The sequence below is a fragment of the Delphinapterus leucas genome, chromosome 2 (assembly GCF_059928025.1).
Source record: "Delphinapterus leucas isolate spDelLeu-1000000601 "Yukka" chromosome 2, BTC_Dleu_Yukka2, whole genome shotgun sequence".
Classification (NCBI taxonomy): domain Eukaryota; kingdom Metazoa; phylum Chordata; class Mammalia; order Artiodactyla; family Monodontidae; genus Delphinapterus; species Delphinapterus leucas.
This window is the reverse complement of record NC_143130.1, coordinates 145,701,604-145,728,716: the sequence shown is the minus strand read 5'-3', so window position 1 is coordinate 145,728,716 and position 27,113 is coordinate 145,701,604. Positions and strand designations below refer to the sequence as shown.

The 27,113-nt window shown below is 37.7% G+C and overlaps 1 protein-coding gene across 10 annotated transcripts in view; it reads right to left on the bottom strand.

Moving 5' to 3' along the window:
• FUT8 (fucosyltransferase 8) overlaps positions 1-27,113 on the bottom strand; it is a 331,756-nt gene that overhangs the window by 94,520 nt on the left and 210,123 nt on the right. For 9 of the 10 annotated variants that reach the window (XM_022570337.3, XM_089907845.1, XM_089907844.1 and 6 more), the window contains one exon: positions 5,967-6,081. In XM_022570337.3, coding sequence (XP_022426045.1) covers positions 5,967-6,081 — 115 coding nt within the window. Of the gene's footprint in view, positions 1-5,966; positions 6,082-6,460; positions 26,780-27,113 lie in introns of those variants that run through there. The other variant, XR_016392198.1, reaches the window with a different exon arrangement.

Below are 27,113 nucleotides of genomic sequence, written 5' to 3'. Positions count from 1 at the left end.
ATCCTGAGCTAAGCGATTACGGGGAGGGAGCAGAAGGTGTAGTGAGGCGTACTGAACAGACAGAAAAAGTCAGGGGACAGGCCACTCAGTTTTGGTCTACAGTAACCAGGACTCACACCTACAGCATAGCTGCCTTTCACAAAAGTTGTAGGCAGTCAGTTAACAGAGGCTGATAATTATAAGATGGTCAATTTGAGAAAGTGCTGCATACTCCAGGGAGTGCTGGAGAGTGAAGGTGAAGTCCTAGTCAGAGGTCAGCACTCTTTAATGGAAAGCTGCTGTTCCAATATCAAATTAAAGCAAAATTTTAACTGGAGGCAACGTAGTCTTTATTGTATCTATGTACTTGAGACAGAACCCACCCAATCTTAACAGTCAGCATCTATCACTTTTCATCTAATTTTGCAATGTCTTTCTCTATTTCAGGCTTCTTATCCTTAGTGTTCTTGGGTAATCTTATGTCTCTGGAGCAGGACTGAGAACCCCCTAAAGGGACTTCAGGTTCCCTCCTACTTCAATGAGAAGAGCTTTCTTGTGGGCAGAGTGGATTTACGGAGATGTATTGTAACAGGAAATAGCTAAATGGACTCCGGTGGATCTGTTTCTTTGACTTTAACCTTTGCTTTTGTTATTATAATAATACATAATGGGCTGCCCCAGGGAACACTGCCCCTCTGCTGTTCAACTCACAGGGAGACAATCTGACCCTGTCCACCTGTGAGTGGCTGCAAGAAAGGAAACTAACACATCCCCTCACCGAGGCTGGTCAGGAGATGTTTTGCAAGACAAATGGGCCTTTTTTTTTTTTTTTTTTTTTTTTGGTATACGGGCCTCTCACTGTTGGGGCCTCTCCCATTACGGAGCATAGGTTCCAGACGCGCAGGCTCAGCGGCCATGGCTCACGGGCCCAGCTGCTCCACTGCATGTGTGATCTTCCCGGACCGGGGCATGAACCCGCATCCCCTGCATCGGCAGGCGGACTCTCAACCACTCTGCTACCAGGGAAGCCCACAAATGGCCCTTTTCCTTTACTTCCTCACCGCATCTACCTCTCTGATTCTATAAAAGAAACTGGCAACCAGACTCCAATAAGATAGTTTTCCGGAGACACTAGTCTGCCATCTTCTCGGGCTTTCCGAATAAAGTCGTATTCCTTGTCTCTGGCTCACTTGTCTGTCGTGCAGTGAGCAGAGCGAGCTTGGACTCGGTAACAGTATGCTTCAGGGACGCTCATTTACACAGGTCCCTTCAAAGGCCCTGGGAGGAGGGGGACTTGTGTAGCGTGTTCACCTGGTCAAAATTTGCAAAATTTGTCTACAATGAGTTAAAATAGATGTCTCTTTCCACTTGAAACTCCCTCCCATCCACTTCACTTTCCCAGTGTTGGTGTCGGTATTGGGTGGAAATGAAGTGGCCTTCAACATTTCTGGGGTCCTCTTATGGGAAAATTAAGCTGGGGATTCACTTAGTTTAGATTTAGAGGGATACATGTATGTGGTTCACGGTTGCTTTTGTGCACAGTTATTTTTGTGACATAAACATAGGTACAGGGCAAGAGGTTGCACTGTGATGTGAACGTGCCCCATGGTGCCCAGGATGAGAAGTATCAGGTAATAAGAGAAGTGGAGTCAGTTCTCAGTGATGCCTAGTCAACACAAAAGTTTTCTCCTCTCATTAATAACCTCAAAAATGTAGCGTATACAATTTAAAATGCAGCATAAAACAATTATATGTCGCATACTTTTTTTTGATGAGAATCACATGAAACAGAATTTATATGAATTCCTTTGTATGCAGGGCACAAGCTTATAGCAGTACTATAGACACAACGTATGTCTGTATGTGAAGTTGCAAATGTTATGTATCACAAATATTAATAATTAAAAAACTTTTTTGATCAACCATGCTACAGAAAAGTCTGATTTAATCTTCCCTTTTTCTTTATAAAAAATATTACAAAAATCACTGTCAATTCACCTTATAGAAAATATTACAAATTGTAATCAAAGAGTACGCAGCCAAGAAATGTGGGGAAACAATATTATAGTGTCAGGCAGTTAATAAAAATTTTTATTCTTCTGGAGTTTTGTGTTTGTGGTATTTGTCAACGTCATAAAATCTATAATTTGTTGGGATTTTTTTCATTATAAATAGTTGATCCTCACTATCCATGGATTCCCAAATTGCCTACTAGCTAAAATTTATTTGTAACCTCAAAATCAATACTTGAGGTGCTTTCAGGTCACTTGTGAACATGTGCAATACAGTGAAAACTGGGAGCCTCCTGAAGCACAAGTTCTCAGCTGAGGTCAAACAAGGTGCCACTTTACCTGCTTGTTTCAGCTCTCATATATGAACAAGTATCCTTTTTGTGGTCTATTTAGACTTAACAGTATTTCATGTTCACTTTATGGCTGAAGAACTTTTCAAATAAACATATAAAAGATTAAGACCTTAAGAGAATTACTTGGTCCATTCTACTTGAGCCTAATAGTATACCTGGGGTTGTCTTCAGTAAGATTATTATAATCTTTTACTCATTTTAGTCTTTTTATACCATGCTATAGGGCCTTCAACTCTGAAGAGAAAATAATCTTAATTAAGACAACCACAGAACTTTGTCCCACTGAAGTCCAGTTGCCCTAGTTCCTTTTTATTTTCCAGTATCTTGTGAAATTGCTTCTCCCAAGTAAAACCAAGGTATATGATAATAAATGAATGGAAATCTAGAATTGAGACCAAACTTAACTGTACTATATGATTGTAAATCAAGCAGGATTTTCATGAGACATAATGATATTTGCTCAATTCAAAGGACTGGATAACCGCAGAAAGAAAGGCTTAGATTTAAAGGACGCTTATTATGGATTAAGACAAGGGTTTTTTTTCCTCCCTTCTGGAAATCAAGCTTCTTTTTTTAAAATTTAATTAATTAATTTTTATATAGCAGGTGACAAGGGTTTAATCTAGGCTTTTTTCTTTGTACTAGGTCTTGCATTATACCTTAAACAAATCAGCGTTTCTAAAAAATGCTTGTTGGTGATAATGAGAAGTGACAATAAGTTTCATGAGTATAAGTAAAAATCTAGTAAAACTGAAAATGTTTTCAACTATACAAACCAACTGAAAGTAAATTATAAAATTATCTGAATTATTTATCAAGAATACAATAAGGTATTTAAATGACTAAAATCTCCCAAAGAGATTAAAAATGTTAAAAATATTTGCTTTTATTATATCTTTTCCCTATTATTTTCTACTTAGATACAAATTATTACCATCTTTATATAACAGCTGGCTGATGGCTAAATAAGGAGAGCCTTCTAAAATCTCCATCAGTAAGTTATATGAAGTGCTTATTTTTATTTTGAATACAGGTACCAAAAGTCAAAGATTTTCTCCTTTATCCCCCTTTTTAGCTTTATTTCCTAGTATACTATTTAGTTTCTAAGCCCCGTTGAAGTCTTTCAGAATCTAAGTTGCTTAAATAGTCTTTTCACAGTAGTATTTCACTTAAAGTAAAGGTATGGAAACACCAGTAGATTTGAATATCAATAAAACATGTAACGGAAAAATGTAATCACTCTAAAGAAATCTGTATAAATAGCTCAACTCTTCTTGTTAAACTCTCTAATCCAATTAGTTAAACCAGTGACAAATCATTCTTTTTAAAGGAATAAAAATTCAAGTCAGAAAGCATTCCTTACAAATACACATTTTTAATTTTGTTGGAATGGGTGAAAGGACCCTTATTCACCTCCATCCAGAGAAGTTGAAGAGTGAGTGACTGGCACCTTTAATCTCTGAAAAATCATACGTTACAAATACAGTTCTTAACCTCAAAAATGGAAAAAATGATTGTAGATACATTGAATATTTAAAGAAAAATATTTTTTCTAAAATATGGCTTTTCCTATTGAGATTTTCCCCATCTCCTTTAATATTAAAAATTGCATTTTCTTTTCCAATAAAAAAAAAGAAAAGCATGAAAGTAAGCATTTCTTAATTAATATTTGAAACTGAAGTTAAGGTCCATGTGAAACAATGTTTTACTGTAAGTCTGAAAGATTTAAAAAGCCAATATAGTTTTAAATCATTAGCATGATTTACAAGTGAAATTCTCTAAAACAGAACCACAGAAATCAGCACATAGAAGATGAAATTCACACTACTGGTGAAAACACTTGGCCACTCAGAAACCAAGAGGAAAAAAGAAACTAAAGCAAGTGGCAGGTACTTGTTACTGGCGGGTTGGGGGTGGTGCTAAACTATGGCCAAATCATAGTTTAAATATAACTTTTGTGGTGTGAAAATTTAATGAATATGTGGAAATGGAAGAAACTCAGAAACCAGAGTTATTTCCATTTCAAATGAGGATGATAGTTCTGAGCCACCAGCTGTTTACAGTTCATTGAATGAGGTTCTAGTTGATAGGAGATAATTACCTCTTCCCTACAGGAGGCAAGTGTTTCTCATTCTACAGACACCTCTGATGAATGGCCATGGGGGTATGAGACCAAGAAATCATGCCAATATCAGTTTCGTCTTTAACGAACTCTTGAAACACCTGATTTTCTGCTTTTTCCTATTTAAGTATAGGAAAATGTGCATCTTAAAATATACAGAATAAAGTCACTGGCTATTATTTTGCTTTTATAAAGCACCTTAACCTTAAAAGGAAAACAGAGTGATTATACACAGAAAGTATATATACCATCAATAGTACTAGAAAAGGATGAGCACGATCATTTCAACTTCAAGCATTTGGAGTGTTAAATTCTATTTACTAATACATTGTTTTCCCCTGATTTAAGTTTCTTTTCAGTTAATGACACATTACCCCATTCATTCCAGCTCCTTCGGCTACTTGGATAGGCCTATCAATTCGATCTTCCCAAACTCTCTCAAATTTGTCTCTTCACTTCCAATGCAAACTGCCACACACCTCAGTATTTCTCAGCTTCAGTATGGTCCTCATATCCTAAACGCTCTCCTTGCTTCTAGTCTCTTACAATGAATCCAGTTCAAGCAAAATACTACTTTGCAGATTAATATCACTAAAGCTGCACTCTCATCATGCCACTCTTATGTATAAAAATCTTTCAAAAGCAGGTTGTGATTCCAAAATAGAAAAAAGCTTATGGCATATTAAGCAAAAAACAAAATTCAAAAGTAAATCAATACTATCCTTACAAATAGGTAACACTGGGCAAGCATATTAATAAGAGCTAGAAGAGAACACACACAAAATAAAGAGAATATATTTTAAAGGGCCTGGGACTTGGAGTTTACCCTTGATTTATATTTCCCATTTGTTGTTATAATGATGTTTATACAATAAATAAAATCGTTCAGCAACCATTTACTGCTATAAAGCTTAACTATAAAGCTTAACCTGTACCCAAGGACCTCTGCAATCTGGCTCCCAAACCTACCTTTTCCAACCCTCCTTTTCACACAACCAAAACTCCAGACAAACTAAAATATTCTATTTCTCATTGGGTTCCTGTACTGTTCTTTCCCAGGTATGGACCATTACTTACATCATATGCTCCAGCTAGTATGCTCTTCTCCATTTCTGGGTGTGTAAATCCTACCTAATTATCCTTTACAGCTCAGTTCAAATAATACCTTTTCCACATAGCTATCCCTGACAGGTTCCTCCAATGAGCATTTCATCTAATCTCTCACATAAATGCAGCACTTCCTATTTTGCACTGTAGTTTTTGTATGTCTGTGTGTCAGAAGTAGTCCCCTTTAGGGCAGGGACCTTCTTTTAGCTATCTTTGTATTCCACTCAAGGAGTAACATACCGTCTTTTTGAATAAATAGGTAAAATGAGCGAACAAATGCTTTCAAAAAGTGAGGGCTAGGAAGACTAAAAACCAACAGCAACTCTTACTTTTAGTTTTATTATGATTCTCCTTTTTTTCACTCAAGTTAATTTCTTAACCTAACCTTCTTACCTGAAGATATGTTATTCTCCGCTGGACCAGCTCTGTCAGATCTTTGGCCTCTTTTTCCCGCCAATCACCTGCTCCATCTGTTTGACTGAGGTAGTATAAATCCGTCATTATAGACCTATAAAAAGCAAACAACATTGTGGGTCTAACTTATTTGTATTTCATCACAGGATTACACAAAGTCATAAGAAGAGAGTCAAATTCTTCATAAAGATTGATGCTCACACTGATGCTGGTACTCATTTTTTATTTTCTATCAAGACTGTGAAATTCAACAGTGTAGTCTCTAGCAGCCGAGATTCATTCCTATAGTGAATCTTTACTGTTGAGAAGAACATACTCCCCAGCCCCGCCCCCCCGCCCCAGGCCAATTATGTGCACTTATATCCCAACACAGAGCACGTCAGAGATCAGGGGAAACTGGATACCCATAGCAAAGAAATAGGTAGACTAACATAAGGGAGAGAAATACATTGGTGACAGCATTTGAATATTACCTTTTTGTTCTCTCTACTGTCACCTCCTGTCCCCTCTTAAATTTCTTCTTCATACTTGGAAAAAGATCAGAGGAAAATTTTGGCACAACTCTTACACAACGGTCGAAACCAAGGGTCAGCAAACTTTTTTCAATAAAGGGCCAAACAGTAAATATTCTATGCTTTGTGGGCCTCTGTTGCTTTTGTAGCAGGAAAGCTGCCATAGACAAGACGTAAAAAAAAAAAAATTGTGTGTGTCTTCCAATAAAACTTTATTCACAAAACCAGGCTATGAGCCAGATTTGGTCCTGAGGCTATAATTTGACAATTCTTCCTCTAAATTAATAAAATGATTGTTAAGATACTTTCCCATCCTGCGTAGTAGTTTCAATTACAACATGTTCAATTTCCTGCAAAGTAAACTAAAATACCCAGTATACTGACCGCTGGTGCAGATGGTTTCATTTATATTACACTAAACAAAAGCTATGACTTGCATTTACCAACAAAGAAAAGTAAAAAGCAAGACTCCTCTCTTTCTCTGACACTCCCTACCAACCCATCAGCAAACATTTCGCCAAGCTCTGAACAAGTATCACCACTGGCATTGCTACCAACTGAGCCAACACTTTTCTCACCTGAATTGTTACAGTAACCTCTGAACAGGTCTCCCTGCTTCCACCCTTGCCAACGTCTACAGTCTATTCTCAATGTAGCAGCCAGATCCTGTCAAAATATCAGTCAAATGATGTTACTCCTTTGCTCTTATTGAACTGACTCTTCATCTCAATCAGTCAAACCCAAAGTTACTAATTTGACCTAAAAGGCCCCAGACAATATGGCCTCCCTTACCTCTTTTTATTTATTTACTTATTCATTCATTCATTTATTTTTTAAAACATCTTTATTGGACTATAATTGCTTTACAATGGTGTGTTAGTTTCTGCCTTATAACAAAGTGAATCAGTTATACATATACATATATCCCCATATCTCTTCCCTCTTGTATCTCCCTACCTCCCACCCTCCCTATCCCACCCCTCTAGGTGGTCACAAAGCACGGAGCTGATCTCCCTGTGCCATGCAGCTGCTTCCCACTAGCTATCTACTTCACATTTCGTAGTGTATATATGGCCATGCCACTCTCTCACTTTGTCCCAGCTTACCCTTCCCCATCCCCATATCCTCAAGTCCATTCTCTAGTAGGTCTGCGTCTTTATTCCAGTCTTGCCCCTAGGTTCTTCATGACCTTTTTTTTTTTTTTTCCCTATTAGATTCCATACATATATGTTAGCATATGGTATTTGTTTTTCTCTTTGACTTACTTCACTCTGTATGACAGACTCTAGGTCCATCCACCCCACTACAAATAACTCAATTTCGTTTCTTTTTATGGCTGAGTAATATTCCATTGTATATATGTGCCACATCTTCTTTATCCATTCATCTGTTGATGGACACTTAGGTTGCTTCCATGTCCTGGCTATTGTAAATAGAGCTGCAATGAACATTGTGGTACATGACTCTTTTTGAACTCTGGTTTTCTCAGGGTATATGCCCAGTAGTGGGATTGCTGGGTCATATGGTAGCTCCATTTTTAGTTGTTTAAGGAAGCTCCATACTGTTCTCCATAGTGGCTGTATCAATTACATTCCCACCGACAGTGCAAGAGGATTTCCTTTTCTCCACACCCTCTCCAGCATTTATTGTTTGTAGATTTTTTGATGATGCCATTCTGACCGGTGTGAGATGATATCTCATTGTAGTTTTGATTTGCATTTCTCTAATGATTAGTGATGTTGAGCATTCTTTCATGTGTTTGTTGGCAACCTGTATATCTTCTTTGGAGAAATGTCTTTTTAGGTCTTCTGCCCATTTTTGGATTGGGTTGTTTGTTTTTTTGATATTGAGCTGCATGAGCTGCTTGTAAATATTGGAGATTAATCCTTTGTCAGTTGCTTCATTTGCAAATACTTTTTCCCATTCTGACGGTTGTCTTTTCGTGTTCTTTATGCTTTCCTTTGTTGTGCAAAAGCCTTTAAGTTTCATTAGGTCCCATTTGTTTATTTTTGTTTTTATTTCCATTTCTCTAGGAGGTGGGTCAAAAAGGATCTTGCTGTGATTTATGTCATAAAGTGTTCTGCTTATGTTTTCCTCTAAGAGTTTAATAGTGTCTGGCCTTACATTTAGGTCTTTAATCCATTTTGAGTTTATCTTTGTGTATGGTGTTAGGGAGTGTTCTAATTTCATTCTTTTACATGTAGCTGTCCAGTTTTCCCAGCACCACGTATTGAAGAGGCTGTCCTTTCTGCACTGTATATTCTTGCTTCCTTTATCAAAGATAAGGTGACCATATGTGCGTGCGTTTATCTCTGGGCTTTCTATCCTGTTCCATTGATCTATATTTCTGTTTTTGTGCCAGTACCATACTGTCTTGATTACTGTAGCTTTGTAGTATAGTCTGAAGTCAGGGAGCCTGATTCCTCCAGCTCTGTTTTCTTTCTCAAGATTGCTTTGGCTGTTCGGGGTCTTTTGTGTTTCCATACAAATTGTGAAATTTTTTGTTCTAGTTCTGTGAAAAATGCCAGTGGTAGTTTGATAGGGATTGCACTGAATCTGTAGATTGCTTTGGGTAGTAGAGTCATTTTCACAATGTTGATTCTTCCAATCCAAGGACATGGTATATCTCTCCATCTGTTTGTATCATCTTTAATTGCTTTCATCAGTGTCTTATAATTTTCTGCATACAGGTCTTTTGTCTCCTTAGGTAGGTTTATTACTAGATATTTTATTCTTTTTGTTGCAGTGGTAAATGGGAGTGTCTCCTTAATTTCACTTTCAGATTTTTCATCATTAGTGTATAGGAATGCAAGAGATTTCTGTGCATTAATTTTGTATCCTGCTACTTTACCAAATTCACTGATGAGCTCTAGTAGTTTTCTGGTAGCATCTCTAGGATTCTCTATGTAGAGTATCATGTCACCTGCAAACAGTGACAGCTTTACTTCTTCTTTGCCAATTTGGATTCCCTTTATTTCTTTTTCTCCTCTGATTGCTGTGGTTAAAACTTCCAAAACTATGTTGAGTAACAGTGGTGAGAGTGAGCAACCTTGTCTTTTTCCTGATCTTAGTGGAAATGGTTTCAGTTTTTCACCATTGAGGATGACGTTGGCTGTGGGTTTGTCATATATGGCCTTTATTATGTTTAGGTAAGTTCCCTCTGTGCCTACTTTCTGGAGGGTTTTTATCATAAATGGGTGTTGAATTTTGTCGAAAGCTTTCTCTGCATCTACTGAGATGATCATATGGTTTATCTCCTTCAATTTCTTAATATGGTATATCACATTGATTGATTTGCGTATATTGAAGAATCCTTGCATTCCTGGGATAAACCCCACTTGATCATGGTGTGTGATTCTGTTAATGTGCTGTTGGATTCTGTTTGCTAGTATTTTGTTGAGGATTTTTGCATCTATGTTCATCAGTGATATTGGCCTGTAGTTTTCTTTCTTTGTCACATCTTTGTCTGGTTTTGGTATCAGGGTGATGGTGACCTCATAGAATGGGTTTGGGAGTGTTCCTCTCTCTGCTTTATTCTGGAAGAGTTTGAGACGGATAGGTGTTAGCTCTTCTCTAAATGTTTGATAGCATTCGCCTGTGAAGACATCTGGTCCTGGGCTTTTGCTTGTTGGAGGATTTTTAATCACAGTTTCAATTTCATTACTTGTGATTGGTCTGTTCATATAGTCTATTTCTTCCTGGTTCAGTCTCGGAAGGTTGCGCATTTCTAAGAATTTGTCCATTTCTTCCCGGTTGTCCGTTTTATTGGCATAGAGTTGCTTGTAGTAATCCCTCATGATCCTTTGTACTTCTGCAGAGTCAGTTGTTACTTCTCCTTTTTCATTTCTAGTTCTGTTGATTTGAGTCTTTCCCCTTTTTTTCTTGATGAGTCTGGCTAATGGTTCATCAATTTTGTTTATCTTCACAAAGAATCAGCTTTCAGTTTTGTTGTTCTTTGCTATCCTTCTTTTCATTTCTTTCTCATTTATTTCTCATCTGATTTTCATGCTTTCTTTCCTTCTGCTAACCTTGGGGTTTTTTTGTTCTTCTTTCTCTAACTGCTTTAGGTATAAGGTTGGGTGGTTTATTTGAGATGTTTCTTGTTTCTTAATGTAGGATTGTATTGCTCTAAACTTCACTCTTAGAACTGCTTTTGCTGCATCCTATAGGTTTTGGGTCGTCGTGGTTTCACTGTCATTTGTTTCCAGGCATTTTTTGATTTCCTCTTTGATTTCTTCGTTATTAAGTAGTGTATTGTTTAGCCTCCATATGTTTGTATTTTGTTACAGATTTTTTCCTGCAATTGATATATAGTCTCATAGCATTATGGTCTGAAAAGATACCTGATACAATTTCAATTTTCTTAAATTTACCAAGGCTTGATTTGTGACCCAAGATACGATCTATCCCGGAGGAGATTCCATGAGCACTTGAGAAGAAAGTGTATTGTGTTGTTTTAGGATGGAATGTCCTATAAATATCAATTAAGTCCATCTTGTTTAATGTGTCATTTAAAGCTTGTGTTTCCTTATTTATTTTCATTTTGGATGGTCTGTCCATTGGTGAAAGTAGGGTGTTAAAGTCCGCTACGATGATTGTGTTACTGTCAATTTCCCCTTTTATGGCTGTTAGTATTTGCCTTATGTATTGAGGTGCTCCTATGATGGGTGCATAAATGTTTACAATTGTTATATCTTCTTCTTGGATTGTACCCTTGATCATTATGTAGTGTCCTTCTTTGTCTCTTGTAATAGTATTTGTTTTAAAGTTTATTTTGTCTGATATGAGAATTATACTCCCCTTTCTTTTGATTTCCATTTGCATATAATATCTTTCTCCATCCCCTTACTTTGTCTGTATGTGTCCCTAGGTCTGAACTGGATCTCTTGTAGACAGCATATAATACGGGTCTTGTTTTGTATCCATTCAGCCAGTCTATGTCTTTTGGTTGGAGCATTTACTCCATTTACATTTAAGGTAATTATGGATATGTATGTTCCTGTTACCATTTTCTTAACTGTTTTGGGTTTGTTATTGTAGGTCTTTTCCTTCTCTTGTGTTTCCTGCATAGAGAAGTTCCTTTAGCATTTGTTGTAAAGCTGGTTTTGTGGTGCTGAATTCTCTTAAATTTTGCTTGTCTGTAAAGGTTTTAATAATTACTCTGTCGAATGTGAATGAGATCCTTGTTGGGTAGAGTAATCTTGGTTGTAGGTTTTGCCTCTTAATCACTTTAAGTATGTCCTGCCACTCCCTTCTGGCTTGCAGAGTTTCTGCTGAAAGATCAGCTGTTAACCTTATGGGGATTCCCTTGTATGTTATTTGTTGTTTTTCCCTTGCTGCTTTTAATATTTTTTCTTAGTATTTAATTTTTGATAGTTTGAATATGTGTCTTGGCATGTTTCTCTTTGAATTTATCCTGTATGGGACTCTCTGTGCTTCCTGGACTTGATTAACTATTTCCTTTCCAATATTAGGGAAGTTTTCAACTATAATCTCTACAAATATTTTCTCAGTCCCTTTCTTTTTCTCTTCTTCTTCTTCTGGGACCCCTATAGTTTGAATGTTGGTGCATTTAATGTTGTCCCAGAGGTCTCTGAGACTGTCCTCAATTCTTTTCATTTATTTTCTTTATTCTGTTCTGCAGTAGTTATTTCCACTATTTTGTCTTCCAGATCACTTATCCGTTATTCTCCCTCAGTTATTCTGCTATTGATCCCTTCTAGAGAATTTTTAATTTCATATATTGTGTTGTTCATCACTGTTTGTTTGCTCTTTAGCTCTTCTAGGTCCTTGTTAAACGTTTCCTGTATTTTCTCCATTCTATTTCCAAGATTGTGGATCATCTTTACTATCATTATTCTGAATTCTTTTTCAGGTAGACTGCCTATTTCCTCTTCATTTGTTAGGTCGGGTGGGTTTTTACCTTGCGCCTTCATCTGCTGTGTGTTTCTCATTTTGCTTAACTTACTGTGTTTGGGGTCTCCTTTTCATAGGCTGCAGGTTCATAGTTTCCGTTGTTTTTGTGTCCGCAGGGGCTAAGGTTGGTTCAGTGAGTTGTATAGGTTTCCTGGTGGAGGGGACTAGTGCCTGTGTTCTGGTGGATGAGGCTGGATCTTGTCTTTCTGGTGGGCAGGTCCACATCTGGTTGTGTGTTTTGGGGTGTCTGTGGCCTTATTATGATTTTAGCAGCCTCTCTGCTAATGGGTGGGGCTGTGTTCCTGTCCTGCTAGTTGTTTGGCACAGGGTGTGCAGCACTGGAGCCTGCTGGTCGTTGAGTGGAGCTCGGTCTTGGCGTTGAGATGGAGATCTCTGGGAGAGCTTTCGCCGTTTGATATTATGTGGACCTGGGAGGTCTCATGTGGACCAATGTCCTGAACTTGGCTCTCCCACCTCACAGGCACAGCCCTGACGCCTGGCTGGAGCACCAAGAGCCTGTCATCCACACGACTCAGAATAAAAGGGAGAAAAGAAAGAAAGAAATAAGAAGATAAAATACAATAAAATTAGAAAGTTATTAAAATAAAAAAAAATAAATTTTTTTTAAAAAGGAAAGAAAGAAGAGAGAAACCAAACCAAAAAAGCAAATCCACCAATGATAACAAGCGCTAAAACCTATACTAAAGAAAAAAAAAAACACAACAGACAGAACCCTAGGACAAATGGTAAAAGCAAAGGTATAGAGAGAAAATCACACACAGAAGCATACACATACACACTCACAAAAAGAGAAAAAGGGAAAAAAAAAAATATATTGTTGCTCCCAAAGTCCCTCAATTTGGGATGATTCGTTGTCTCTTCAGGTATTCCACAGATGCAGGGTACATCAAGGTGATTGTGGAGATTTAATCCACTGCTCCTGAGGCTGCTGGGAGAGATTTCCCTTTCTCTTCTTTGTTCGCACAGCTCCCGGGGTTCAGCTTTGGATTTGGATCCGCCTCTGCGTGTAGGTCGCCTGAGGGCGTCTTTTCTTCGCTCAGACAGGACAGGGTTAAAGGAGCCGCTGATTCGGGGGCTCTGGCTCACTCAGGCCGGAGGAAGGGAGGGGTACGGAATGCGGGCCAAGCCTGAGGCGGCAGAGGCTGGCGTGACGTTGCACCAGCCTGAGGCACGCCGTGCGTTTTCCCGGGGAAGTTGTCCCTGGGTCACGGGACCCTGGCAGTGGCGGCCTGCACAGGCTCCCAGGAGGGGAGGTGTGGATAGTGACCTGTGCTCGCACACAGGATTCTTGGTGGCGGCAGCAGCAGCTTTAGCGTCTCATGCCTGTCCCTGGTGTCCGCGCTGATAGCCGCTGCTTGTGCCTGTTTCTGGAGCTCCTTTAAGTGGCGCTCTTAATCCCCTCTCCTCGCGCACCAGGAAACAAAGAGGGAAGAAAAAGTCTCTTGCCTCTTCGGCAGGTCCAGACTTTTTCCTGGACTCCCTCCTGGTTAGCCGTGGTGCACTAACCCCTTCAGGCTGTGTTCACGCCGCCTACCCCAGTCCTCTCCCTGCGATCTGACCGAAGCCTGAGCCTCAGCTCCCAGCCCATGCCCACCCCAGTGGGTGAGCAGACAAGCCTCTCAGGCCGGTGAGTGCCGGTCAGCACCGATCCTCTGTGCGGGAATCTCTCCGCTTTGCCCTCCGCACCCCTGTTGCTGTGCTCTCCTCCGCGGCCCCGTAGCTCCCCCCCTCCGCCTCCCGCAGTCTCTGCCCGCGGAGGGGCTTCCTAGTGTGTGGAAACCTTTCCTCCTTCACAGCTTCCTCCCACTGGTGCAGGTCCCGTCCCTATCCTTTCGTCTCTGTTTATTCTTTTTTCTTTTGCCCTACCCAGGTACGTGGGGGAATTTCTTGCCTTTTAGGAGGTCTGAGGTCTTCTGCCAGCGTTTAGTAGGTGTTCTGTAGGAGCTGTTCCACGTGTAGATGTATTTCTGATGTATTTGTGTGGAGGAAGATCATCTCCGCGTCTTACTCCTCCATCTTGAAGCTCCTCCTCCTCCTCCCTTACCTCTTTGATCTCATCTACTACTGTCCTCCTTGTTTACTCTATTTCAGCCACATAGTCTTGTTACTAACCTCTGAACATGTCAGCCATGTTCCTACTTTAGGACCTTTGCATTTGCTCCTCCTTCGCCTGGAATGCTGGTTTCCCAGATACCCATCCACATGGCTCACCCAAATGTCCTTCAAAATTTTGCTCATATGTCACCTTCCCCAAAAGGCTATCCAGACTATCTCACTTAAAAATTCAACACCCAGTCACCATCACATCCCTTGCTTTTCCTTCTCCTCTTTCCCTGCTGTATTTTTCTCCAAGCAATTATCATCTTCTAATATATACCATTTACTTCTTTATTTTATTATCTTTCTCCCCCTACTAGAATTTAAGCTCCATGGCAGCAGGGTATTTTTCAAACTCCCCTCCCTCCTCCCAAACCAGCATTTAGAACAGTGCTGATCACATAGTATATATCTTTGAATAGATAAATGAATGAAAAAGTGGCAAAAATTTTCAAGAATTTTAGATGAGATAATATTGAGAATTTTTACCTTCCACAAATCCAATTTTGTGCTAGAGAATTTCTGGGAATAATCCTTAACTAGTAATAACTCCAGCTTTACCCCTTCTCTGCACTTTATATTAACTCTTCTGTTCTGGGAATGCTTATAAGTATGTGTTATTTGCTTGTGAAAATTATAAAGTTAGAAATTTATTTCTATTTATCAGAAAGTATACAGCTGTCCCTTGAACAACTCAGGGATTAGGGGTGCTGAACCTCCTACAGAGTCGAAAATCTGCATATCACTCTTGAATCCCCAAAAACTTAACTACTAATAGCCTACTGTTGACCGGAAACCTTATTGATAACATAAACAGAATTAACACATATTTTGTATGTTATACGTACAACAATCAAAATGTTATGCACCAACAAATATCAAAGTAAGGGGTCTGGAGTACAAAAATGTGGACTCTGTTCATTGTAAATATGCAAAATCAGAAAGATTTTGAATCAGAGGAAAAAGAGCTTTGAGAGCCAGACAGATCTATCTCTCAGTTTGGGATCCAACTCTTACCAGGTTTGTGTCCTAGGAAAGTTATTTTGACATCTCTGAGACATAGTTTCTTCACTTTAAAATACGTATTATAAAACCTTCCACACAGTTTTTTAAAAAGGATTAGTGATAATACAAACAAAGTAGTATATGTGGTGGCTGCTTGCTACAGACTGAACATCTGTGTCTCCCCCAAACGCATCCATTGAAACTTAATGCCCGGTGTGATGGTATTCAAATGTGGGGCGTGCGGGAAGTGCTTAAGTCATGAGGGTGGAGCCTTATGAATGAGATTAGTGCTCTTGTAAAACAGACCCCACAGAGCTCTCTAGCCCCTTCTTCTGTACGAGGGCACAGTGAGAAGGCACTGTCTATGGAGCAGAAAGAGGGCACTCATCAGACACCAAATCTGCCAGCACCTTGATCTTGAACTTCTCACCTTCCAGAATTGTGAGAAGTAAATTTCTGTTGTTTACAAGCCACACGGTCTATGATACTTTTTTGTCACAGTAGGCCAAACAGACTAAGACATTGCTATTTATGCTAGAATGCCTCAGAGAGTTGCTTCAGAACTTTTACCTTGTGTCTGAAGAGTACCTACTAATAATTCCACAACTAAGAGGAAAGATCAATTGGGTATGAGGGTGACAGTAATATGTGGGACTGACAGCCAGTCAGAAAAATGACCCAATACTCAGTGCCTTATAGCACCCTGAAGAAAGGGATTGATCAGTGGGGACTCATTTAACAGATGATGAAGCCAGCCCTCAACAACTGTGATTTATCTAGGAGTACATGGTATAGTCTCAGTTCTCTTCTATTCCTGGTTCTTAACTAGACGATAAACCATTTAGGAGCAAAGCAATGGAAGCCCACTGGAAAAATAATTAAAGTCTTATTTACTATCATAGAAAATTATCAGAACTACATACGGTTAACAGAGAATACCTGATAATAGCCCCTTTGAATAAAACAAAACTATTAATAACATGCAAATGAAAATTCAAAATCATAGCCACAGTTTAGAATATTCATCCAACTAATAGTGGAGCAACTTTATACAATGCTTTGGGATAACAGGGTCATCTGTGAAGCATTTCAGGCACCTGTTCAATGTGTCAACATTATCCATGCACAGGACACTTCACAGCTTGACTATTTCCATGTTTACCCTTTTAAAATAGGAAAAGAGTCTAATATGTGATGCTTTATCTGTTTTTATATTATTCCCACCTAAGATTCAAAACATTTCTTTCATGAAAAAGAGTAATTTTAGTTGGAAAAACCATATCTACAACTTACTGCCTCCTTTAAGAAACTAACTTACAGTCTTACACACTGAACAGAGGTTCAAGTTTTTTTCAGATTACGACACTGAGGCCCCTATGGGCTATTATGTAGCCTATGGTATTATTTTATAGTTGCTGTGGGAAAAGTTACCACTCATGAAATTGTGTGAGTTGATCATGGAAACACAGGAGATGTCTTTCCTTATAATGGTGTTACAGGGCTAAGCTGAAGTTTATTTAAATTATCTTCTCAGTTTTATAGGCCTCTTTTCCATTACTCTCATCACACCCATTATTTTTCACATTTCATAGGTTTCATCATATCCAAACATGGTCATTTGCTTTTTCCTACCCACCAAATAGGAGTGATCACAAAACTTGTTGAAAGTCTCAACTTTAAATAGCAGTATTGTTTCTGGAGATGTAGTATAGTGGGATAAATAACCAGTCTATCAGCAAATGCCTGTTGAAGGAATAAAGGAAATTCAATATGCTCTGCATGGCATTCCATTAAATTAAAGATACACACACACACAGACAAATAGCACTACCTTCCATGACAATCAGTATATAGCCCTAAGCAGGTAAAAAACTACATTAGGTGTAATTTAGAGGGGAAAATTCTTTGAAATACATAAATTGGCATGGTTTATGCTTTCATGTCATAGTAATCAAGCCATCACTTTACCACTGGGAATGAAAGCTGATCTCTGTATATTTTAATAAATTAGAAAACATAAAAGTGAATGTTTTTACCAAGTTACATCACTACTAAGTCTTAGCGATCAGTTATTTATATTTATCCCAATATCTGTCAAGAAAGTGGAATAACCACTTTATAACTAGAAGACCAAAGACCCAAAAAAGTACACTAATTTTTTACGATAATGCAGTCAGAGTCACAGTATAAGTCACTCTATTCCAACAGTCAACTAAAATTAAGCTTCCTTTGTAAAACTTTTTTTCTTGGCCTCCCCACTGGAGACCATGTAAGGAAGACAAGCCCAGGAAATGACTTTAAATTCAACCTACAGTTGACCCTTGAACAACACCGTCTGAACTGTGCGAGTCCAGTTATATGCAAATTTTTTCAATAAATATCGGAAAAATTTTTTGAGATTTGAGACAATTTAAAAAAACTCACAGATGAACTGCATAGTCTAGAAATATTGAAAAAATTAAGAAAAAGTTAGGTATATCATGAATGTATAAAATATATGTAGATAACAGTCTATCCTTACATAGGCATAAAGGCATTAAATTCTATAATTTAATATAAAATTAATAATGTGTTAGTTTTCTTACTGTTTTAAAACTTTGCTTTCAAAAAGTTACATTACCATACAGTATGCCTTCCTCATAACTGGAGAAACTGCATATCAGCCGATCATCATAGGTAAGTGTTTTTTTTTAATTTAACAATGTTTCCAATACTGTATTATGAATATGATTGTCAAACTGTATGCCATAAAAATTTTAAAACAATTCATTTATTAGTGTATAGGCTAGGCTACCATGAAGCAATCGTATTGATTACACTACCTCCTTTAAAGCAATCATTGCTGTTACAGGTATAATGCATGTATTGTTATAGCTGCACATAAATGCATTTTTTTCATGTTATCTTTTCATTTTTGCTTTCTAATGTTAGTAATACATAGAATATCTTCAGTGTTTTGTATCATATAAGACAATGTAGATGTAGGTGCTGACAGACAATTCATCTTGTAAACAGAGGACATAAACTTCCAGTACCAGTAAAGATAGTACAGTACTGTAAATGTATTTTCTCTTTTTTATGATTTCCTTAATAACATTTCCTTTTCCCTAGCTTATTTTAAGACTACAGTATATAATACATGTAACATACAAAATATGTGTTAATCGGCTGTTTATGTTATCAGTAAGGTTTCTGGTTAACAGTAGGCTATAGTAGTTAAGTTTTTGCGAAGACAAAAGTTATACGTGGATTTTTTTACTGTGCAGTGGATTGGTGTCCCTAACCCCCACATTTTTCAAGGGTCAGCTGTAGTTCTTTACTAAGCCAATAATGTTTAGACATTACCATCCTGCAAAATTTGTCACCTTTTAGCCAAAGACATGAGGATAATCAAACAGAAAGTTTCAGTTCTGGCCCATTATTGGGAAACATGGTGCCTGAAAACCATTCTACAGAAATTCCGGATTTTCAGTGACTCCATTCTCAAATCAAATCTCCTAGAGGTATCCCTCAAGCTAGTAAACTGGATGTCTTGGTTTTGACTATGAAGATACCAAAAAATCTAGGACGTGGGTGGTGAATCTAAAGGCCTGAGGTATTAAAAGCCTGAGAAATACAAACCCAGGCAAAGTACCAGCAGAATAGTGCTAGTCATTTGAGGGTAGAATACACATGCCTGAAGATAAGTGATAGACTAGACCAACATCTGTGACTCTAAGAGAAAGCCAGCTACTACAGGCATCAAAACCTCTTCTTCAAAAACTGGGCTACATTTATGTTCTTTGTATTTTCTGTTAATTTTCCTATTTTTATACCTTAATATTCACAAAACTCTTTTTAAATGTTCTCGTCTGTCTCAATTATGCCAATGAAGAACCACAAGGAGAGTATTTTGCTTATACCTTATTCAAAATGTTGAAGAGGGAAATTCTCCTTGAGGGCCAGCACAGAGCAGATATAATTCAAGGAAGAAAAGTCCAAGGTGAAGGAACTGACATTTATTAAAGTAAATGTGACTAAGGGAGGCTACACCACAGAGCCTAATCCATAGGTAAATATGGATCAAGGGCAATACTTTTGTTTGCTCCTGGGGCAGAAGTAAGCAGTGCAAAGGATAAAAATGTGACCAGGAGACAGACAGGCAGACAATGCTCCCACTGCCTCCCATGTTGTCTCAGCAGGAATTTTAGAATACCACCATTCTGACAGCTCACATGGGTGAAGAGGAGTCCAGGAGGGCAACAACAAATACAGCTCATACTACCACATAAGGCAATAATTATGCTATTTGGTGATTGATGTCCACTAGGCTTATGTTTAGGTTCCAGATCTTCCTTTTGAGCACTGTGACAATCTCCCCTTACCTGTGCCTTCCTTGGAGGATCTAAGAATTTTCTATTTATATCCTCTTACAGGACTTTCCTTGTGCAGGTCTGACTAGAGTCTACCAGAACCTACAATGTGTCAGTGACTGTGGAAAGTGTTTTATATATTTTCCCACACTTAATCATCACGATGCTGTAATACAGCAATTATATCTCCACGTGTAGAAGAGAAAAATAAAGCTCAGAGAAGTATTTAGCAATTAAGAGAAAGGATTTTAGAATATAACAGCTCTGCCACTTACTTGCGTAAGCTATCTAAATTCTCTAGGTCTGAGTATAAGTTTATTTATAAAATGAGGAGGCTATCAATATTACTATGTTGACAAAATAAGATAATGAATGGAGAGCCTTTATCACAGTGACTGGCATGTAGGAAATCCTTAGTAAGTAGTTTTTTTTGTTTGTTTGTTTGTTTTGTGGTATGGGGGCCTCTCACTGCCGTGGCCTCTCCCGCTGCTGAGCACAGGCTCTGGACGCACAGGCCCAGCAGCCATGGCTCACCGGCCCAGCCGCTGCAGCATGTGGGATCTTCCCGGACCGGGGCACGAACCCGTGTCCCCTGCATCGGCAGGCGGACTCCCAACCACTGCGCCACCAGGGAAGCCCAGTAAGTAGTTATTTCTAATGTCAAAATAATTCTTGAGTTTGGAAACCACACCCAAGGAGATGTAAGGTGGGGGCAGGCAAAACAGAGCTAGGGCCACAAGATGAGACATACTTTTCCACCTGCAGGTTCTCCTCCCAATGCAAATTTTATTTTAGGGGAGAATGTTCCTTTACACAAGATGGAGAATCACAATCTGGCTGACAGAAACTAAGTGATAAACAGAATAAGGACCACTTCATATGACAATGTCTCCCTTTGTCCAAGGATATTAAGAGAAATGTTCTAGTACCACTTAAAAATAAGCCTGGATTCCTTAGTAGAAAAACAATCATACAAAAACATTTTGTCCAAAGGAATTAAAAGCTGGAGGACGAGTATCTACATTCCAGCTTAATGTAAGAATCAATTAAATCACACATCAAAGAAATTAAGTGTGTATGTAATGAAACAAAAAACAAAGAATAATAGATTTGAAGGTTCACAAAACTATTCAAGAGTGAAAACTGCAATTCTTGGAACTTTCAAAGACAGTTGAGTAGAGTCCACCTTATAAAGAGAGTGAAAATACAAGCTACTGGACCACAATGGTTATGACCAGCAATTCTGATCAAATAGATCCATAAGCTATTAACCTACCAATCTTGCCCTATAACCAGTCAGATATTGTACCCCTTATCTGATTTGAAGTGCTTTTGTTACACAGTCCCCTACACACAGTAGCAAAAAGCCAATCAGCTTAATTAGCCATAAGTATCATTCATCATTTTGGAAACACAGCTGATCTCAGTCTTAGCAAAGCTGCTTTACATATTACTGATAATGAGATGATGCAAACCAGGCAGGAGTGATGAGATTGCTACTTTACTAGATTGTTTCTCAATAGTTTCAGTCAACTTAATTGAGAAATAGCTCATCAGTCCTGTGAACCCTCCTGTCGTTTAATAATTAATGCAATTTAAAATAAGAAAGAAGCAATTCCAGTAACTATTTCATAAACTGGTGTTTGGCACCATAAAGATGACAAAAAGAGCCAAAGTGACAATGATTAAGTTAAATGTATCTCTGGACAACCAAACAGCGTGGTAAGACAAACTCTTCATGACACCCTCAGAGGTTGAGGGCCAAATCTATGAGGCTGTAAATCCAAGCACTGAGCCTACAACTACTACATAAATAATAAAACCATAATGACAAAAATAATCACTCTCAATTGCTAATTTCTCTCTTGCTATTTCAAAGAGACGGGCCAGGGTCAATTCATGATCAATGATATCAAAAGCACCAGGTAAATGGGACTGTATTACTAAGAAGTGTGGTCACATACAATCATTAGAATGAAATCATCAACTGAAAAATCAAATAATACTAATGCTTGAGATCAATACAGCAGGTAATAATAATATGCTACTCTGTATTTATTTATTATACCATCAGCCCCTCTAAATTCTTAAAAAACCTTCTAAAAGACAAAGAATATTACTAATTAACTAGCAGTTGATCACCCAACTGTAGCAACAGGTAGGGATCAAGCTCTACTAGATACTAGCTCTCAAGTAATAGGCTAATCAGGTCAATAGCATTTTGCTAAAAGTCTCAGGTGAGCTGAATCCCATATCAAGTATGATATTTGGCATCCAAGCTGCATTAGTGACAGGTATTTTAAGTAATGAACAGTGGGAGCCACATTCTAGAAAAGAAACATGGTCCCCTCACTAAAAGGAACAGCATCAAGTGGGGAGCAAAAGGAGAGTCTTTCCCCACAGTTTACAGATAGGTCCACTAATCTACAGAGAAATGTGATTTTTTTTCCAGGAAACCTAGACAACCTCTATCAGTGGTGAACGCATAAAGAGAACCAGGGATTCTCAAAGACCAGCAACTTCAACATCACTTACGAATGTGTTAGAAATGGAAATTCTCGGGCCTCACTCCAGACCTACTGAATCAGGAACTCTGAGGATGGGATTTAGCAATCTGTATTTTAAGAAGCTCTCCAGGTTCTCTTGATGCCTTGCTGAAGTTTGAAAAGCACTACAGTAACAACAATGACACACAAAATTTCTTAACAATTCAGGACGGAGCACTTTTGGCTTCCCTACTTTCTAATTTACCTATGTGCTGAGAAGAGACTGTTGTGAGATATGCCTCTATTTATCAGATGGTAAGTACTGAATTTCAAATATCTTCAATAGTATCTATGACCACGACTTTACAAGTTAAAATGTTTGGAAACTAAATTTTTCTACTTAGTATGACAATTGAGGACATTAGCAATATTCGTGATTTACTCAACATTTAGTTTTTTATATTAGGGTTCTAGGAAATTTATTTAGAAAATAAATAAGAGTTCTGCTCCTAAAATTGACTTAGTTAAAATATACCTTCCATAATAACAGTGCAATAAACCATTCATATTGTTCACACATATAAAAAGAAATCTAATATACACTAATAAACCTATATAAAAGGATTTCTGATTTATATACTTTAGGTATGGTGTATTACCTTTTGAAGAATTAAGATGAAAGATATGCAATTTTATTTATCACATTAAGCTATAAAGGTCTAAGAGGCAATAAAAGCTGAGTATGAAAGATGTGTAAAAAGTAAGGATACATTTTTTTTCCTTTTCAATATTAAACTGAAGTCCCAGTTTTGTCGGTAAAGCAAGTAGATAGATTGATTCCAAGAGCTCAGGGTCATCAAAAGAAAATAACATTCCATATTCACTTTACTCTTTCTCCTCTCCTTGCAAGGAGAGTAGCACCATGGAATAAGACATAAGATCTAAACCAGTTCTCTGAATCTAACAACCTTAATAAGTTTATGATGAGTGAAGTGGGGTTTTTTCCCTCAATTTTAACAAATTTTTAGATGCATTTAAGACACTACTGAGCAAACAGTCCACGAAATGTAAACAAACGATTAGATGTATTTGGTAAGCAACATTATTTTTTATCATTCACATTCAATTAAAAGAAAGTCCATACTACATTGCTTAGAATCAGAATTACACTCCAAATCAGAAACACTATGATAGTTTTATTTTTAGTGATTCATATATAACTGAAGTCTCAAGACTACTTTTAGATAGAGGAGTCACTTAAATCCTCCAAAACAAATCAAACATGAAGTCAAGGGCACTGAGTACAAAAATCCTTCTATGTCAGGTTTTCTTCCAGTCCCATCATGCTTCCTATCAGTCCACTTCCTTCCCTATATATCCTTGACTTCTAACAGATACTCTCTGTTTTGCAGAACCCACTGTTAAAATTAACTGGAGTTTCCAGTTTTATTCAGAGGTAAATGACTTTACTCCTATAACTTGCCCTTCATACCTTTTGGGATTCTCAATTACAGGAGAATATTTTTACCTCAATTATTTAATTTTCTTTAGTTGCATAATATTCATAAATCTTTCAGTGGAACAGGATTATTTTTACAAGGAGGTACAATGTAGAGTGTGAAATAATCAAAGAATGCACATACATGCCTCCCCAGCAAATAAAAAAGACATAACTTACTGAACACTAACTAAATAATGAGTGCTTAGTACTGCAGGGTAGAGAAGAAACTGAAGTTAGAGTTCCAGTCCTCAGGAGATTACACTTTGTCGGGAAAAAAGCCAAATTATTACAAAAGAAACAATGATGTCCATTTATGAAAGCTGTCCTCCCAGGAAATTACAAGTCCTCAATTACTTTTGAGTCCCCCATCTCCCTATATTAGATCAGTTACCAAGTCCTGCAGCTTCCATTTTTCATGCATTTATCCCTTTCTATTCCTACTACCAACTACCCAGGTCCAGAAGCTCATTATCACTTACTTGGACTTCTGTAAAATCTTTCTCATTTCTTGACAACAGACTTTGCTTCACACAGCTCTCAGAATGAGCTTTCTAAAATGCACCAGTAAGACTTGTATCCAGAATAAATGAAGAATGCTTATAGCTCAATAAAAAGAAAAAAAATTCCCCCAAATTAAGCATGTGATTTGGAAAAGGCACTTTACCAAGGATGATATATGGATGGCAATTAAGCACATTAAAAGATGCTCAATATCATTAGTAAGGAATTGCAAATGAGAACCATTATGATATACCACTACACTCCTGTTAGAATGGTAGGAGGAAAATGTAAAAATTGACAATACCAAGTGCAACAAGGATACAGAGCAACTGGAACTCTTATACACTGCTGATGAGAATACAAAATAATACTACCCTTTGGGAAACAGTTTGGCGATGTCTTAGGGAATTAAACATTCACTCCATACATCAGCAGTCCCCAACCTTTTTGGCACCAGGGACTGGTTTCATGGAAGACAATTTGTCCACAGACAGGGTGGAGAGGAGGGGAGTTCAGGCAGTAATGCGAGCGATGGGGAGAGGCAGATGAAGCTTTGCTTGCTCACCCGCCGCTCACCTCCTGCTGTGCGGCCCAGTTCCTAAGGAGCTGCCATACATGACCCATCAAACCCACTCCTACGTATTAATCCAAAAGAAGTGAAAACATGTTTCCACAAAAAACGTGTATGTTAATGTCTATAGTAGCTTTATATATACATAATCGCCAAAAAATTGAAAACCCAAATGTGCTTCAACTGGTGAATGGATAAACTAACTGTGGTAGGTCCATACGATGGAATATTACTTAGCAATAAAAAGGAATGAACTACCCATACACAAAACAACATGGGTGAATCTCAAATGCATTATACCAAGTAAAAGAAACCACATTCAAAAAACTACGTAGTGTGATTGCATTTACATAAAATTCTGGAAAAGGTAAAATTATTGGGGCAGGAGACAGACTGGGTGACTGCAAGGGACTGGTGTGGGGGTGGGGCGGTGCTGACTCTAAAGAGGCAGAAGGAATTTTCCTGGGGTGGCGGCAGTGTTCTGCATCTGGATTGCAGCGGTGGTTACAAAACTATGAGCATGTGTCAAAACTCACAGAACCACAGACTAAAATATGTGTATTTTACTGTAAATAAATTATGCCACAATAAAGTTGATTTAGAAAGGAAAAAAAGGAGGATCAGTGTTTCTATCAGAACAAAGTTCTAAGATAGAAAGAAACCCCTTCTGAAGAAACAAAAGCCCATAAGTTACTTCTCTATAACTGATGTCTTTCTAAACCAAAAAATGATGAGTGATTCAGAGGGAAATCTGAACAAGAAAACAGATAGACTCAACCTCTGATTCTTCAGAGAATACAGACAGTCCAGAGACAACTTGTACACTATGATTTGGGCAAGTGTAAAAAAGAAAATGGGGATTTTTGTGTACTGTAAAAATCATGAGAGACAAACAAAAGTCTTTTAATTTTAATTCTTACACTTATCTTGGAAATTACCAGTAAGAAAGCATATTCTACATACATACAAATCCTCTCTATTTGTACATTCATTACTTTAAAGGTTATTTCTCTAATGTTTGGTTGTCCTTTGCTCATTATTTGTATCACTGCATTCTAATCTGGCTGCCTGGAGTTAAATTACTACCCTGCGAAGTTGTATCCCAAGTTCATTATAATCTCTGCTTAAGACAGCAAAAGAAATCGACTTGGATATTTTGGGTACCTTTCCTTTTTTTTTTCAGTGAAATATTATTATTTAACATTTACTAAAAGGTACTGTCAAGAAACATAATGTATTTAAACCGGAACTCACAAAAAACTTAACATTGATTTACATCAACTTTTCAGGGCCCAACATTTTTCATTTGTACATGTTTTCCAATTTCTACATATAGTCACAAAATATATGCACAAAATAATTTATAAGTAATTATTTTAATTTGGAAGAGACCAAACAATGAAATACTCAAGTAATTAAATCACTCAAACTTTAAAATTAAACATTCTATCAGTAGTCAAGAGCCAAAATTATCCTTTAAATACCATACAGGCTTCTCAACTCAAATCCTCTTCAGATGTACACTTTCCTGTAAAACTGCAATAAGCAAAGCACACAAGCACACTGCTCCAAATAACATAACTTTGGTGCCTAGAATCAGCTTAGGGTAGAGAAGCATTAAGGACAGAATTAGTCAGTATTTGGTCTAGTGGTCTAAGTATGGCTTGATTGCAAGCTAAGCTAAAAATTTCAAAGGGACTGCCAAATCTCTGGCCTAATAAGTCAATGCCCCTTGAAATTTATGCTATCTTATTGCTGTAGATTCACTAATGCTAAAATGATTCCAATAAACTGACAGATTTTATTTGTAATTTCACTTAAAATAGCAGAGCAATGTTTCACAATCACTACAATATTGCTGATGATGTTAATATATATGAATCTGTTGGTTGTGGGTAATTCTTTTTCCTCTTCATAGTGGTAGGTTGTGTTAATACAATAAGTTTTCTTCTATTGTTCACTAATGAGACAGTAATTGCCAACAGAATCCTACTGGGAATACAGACTTGCATAAATAATAGGCCTAAGGACAGGTTTTACATATCTATAATGATTCTCAGGTACATTTTGTTCTGCATGAACACACCAACGCCGAAATGTGTCCTTTCCTATGGAGGATAAACTCCATATCTTCAGAAATGTGCAAACAAGAGGAACAAATTTA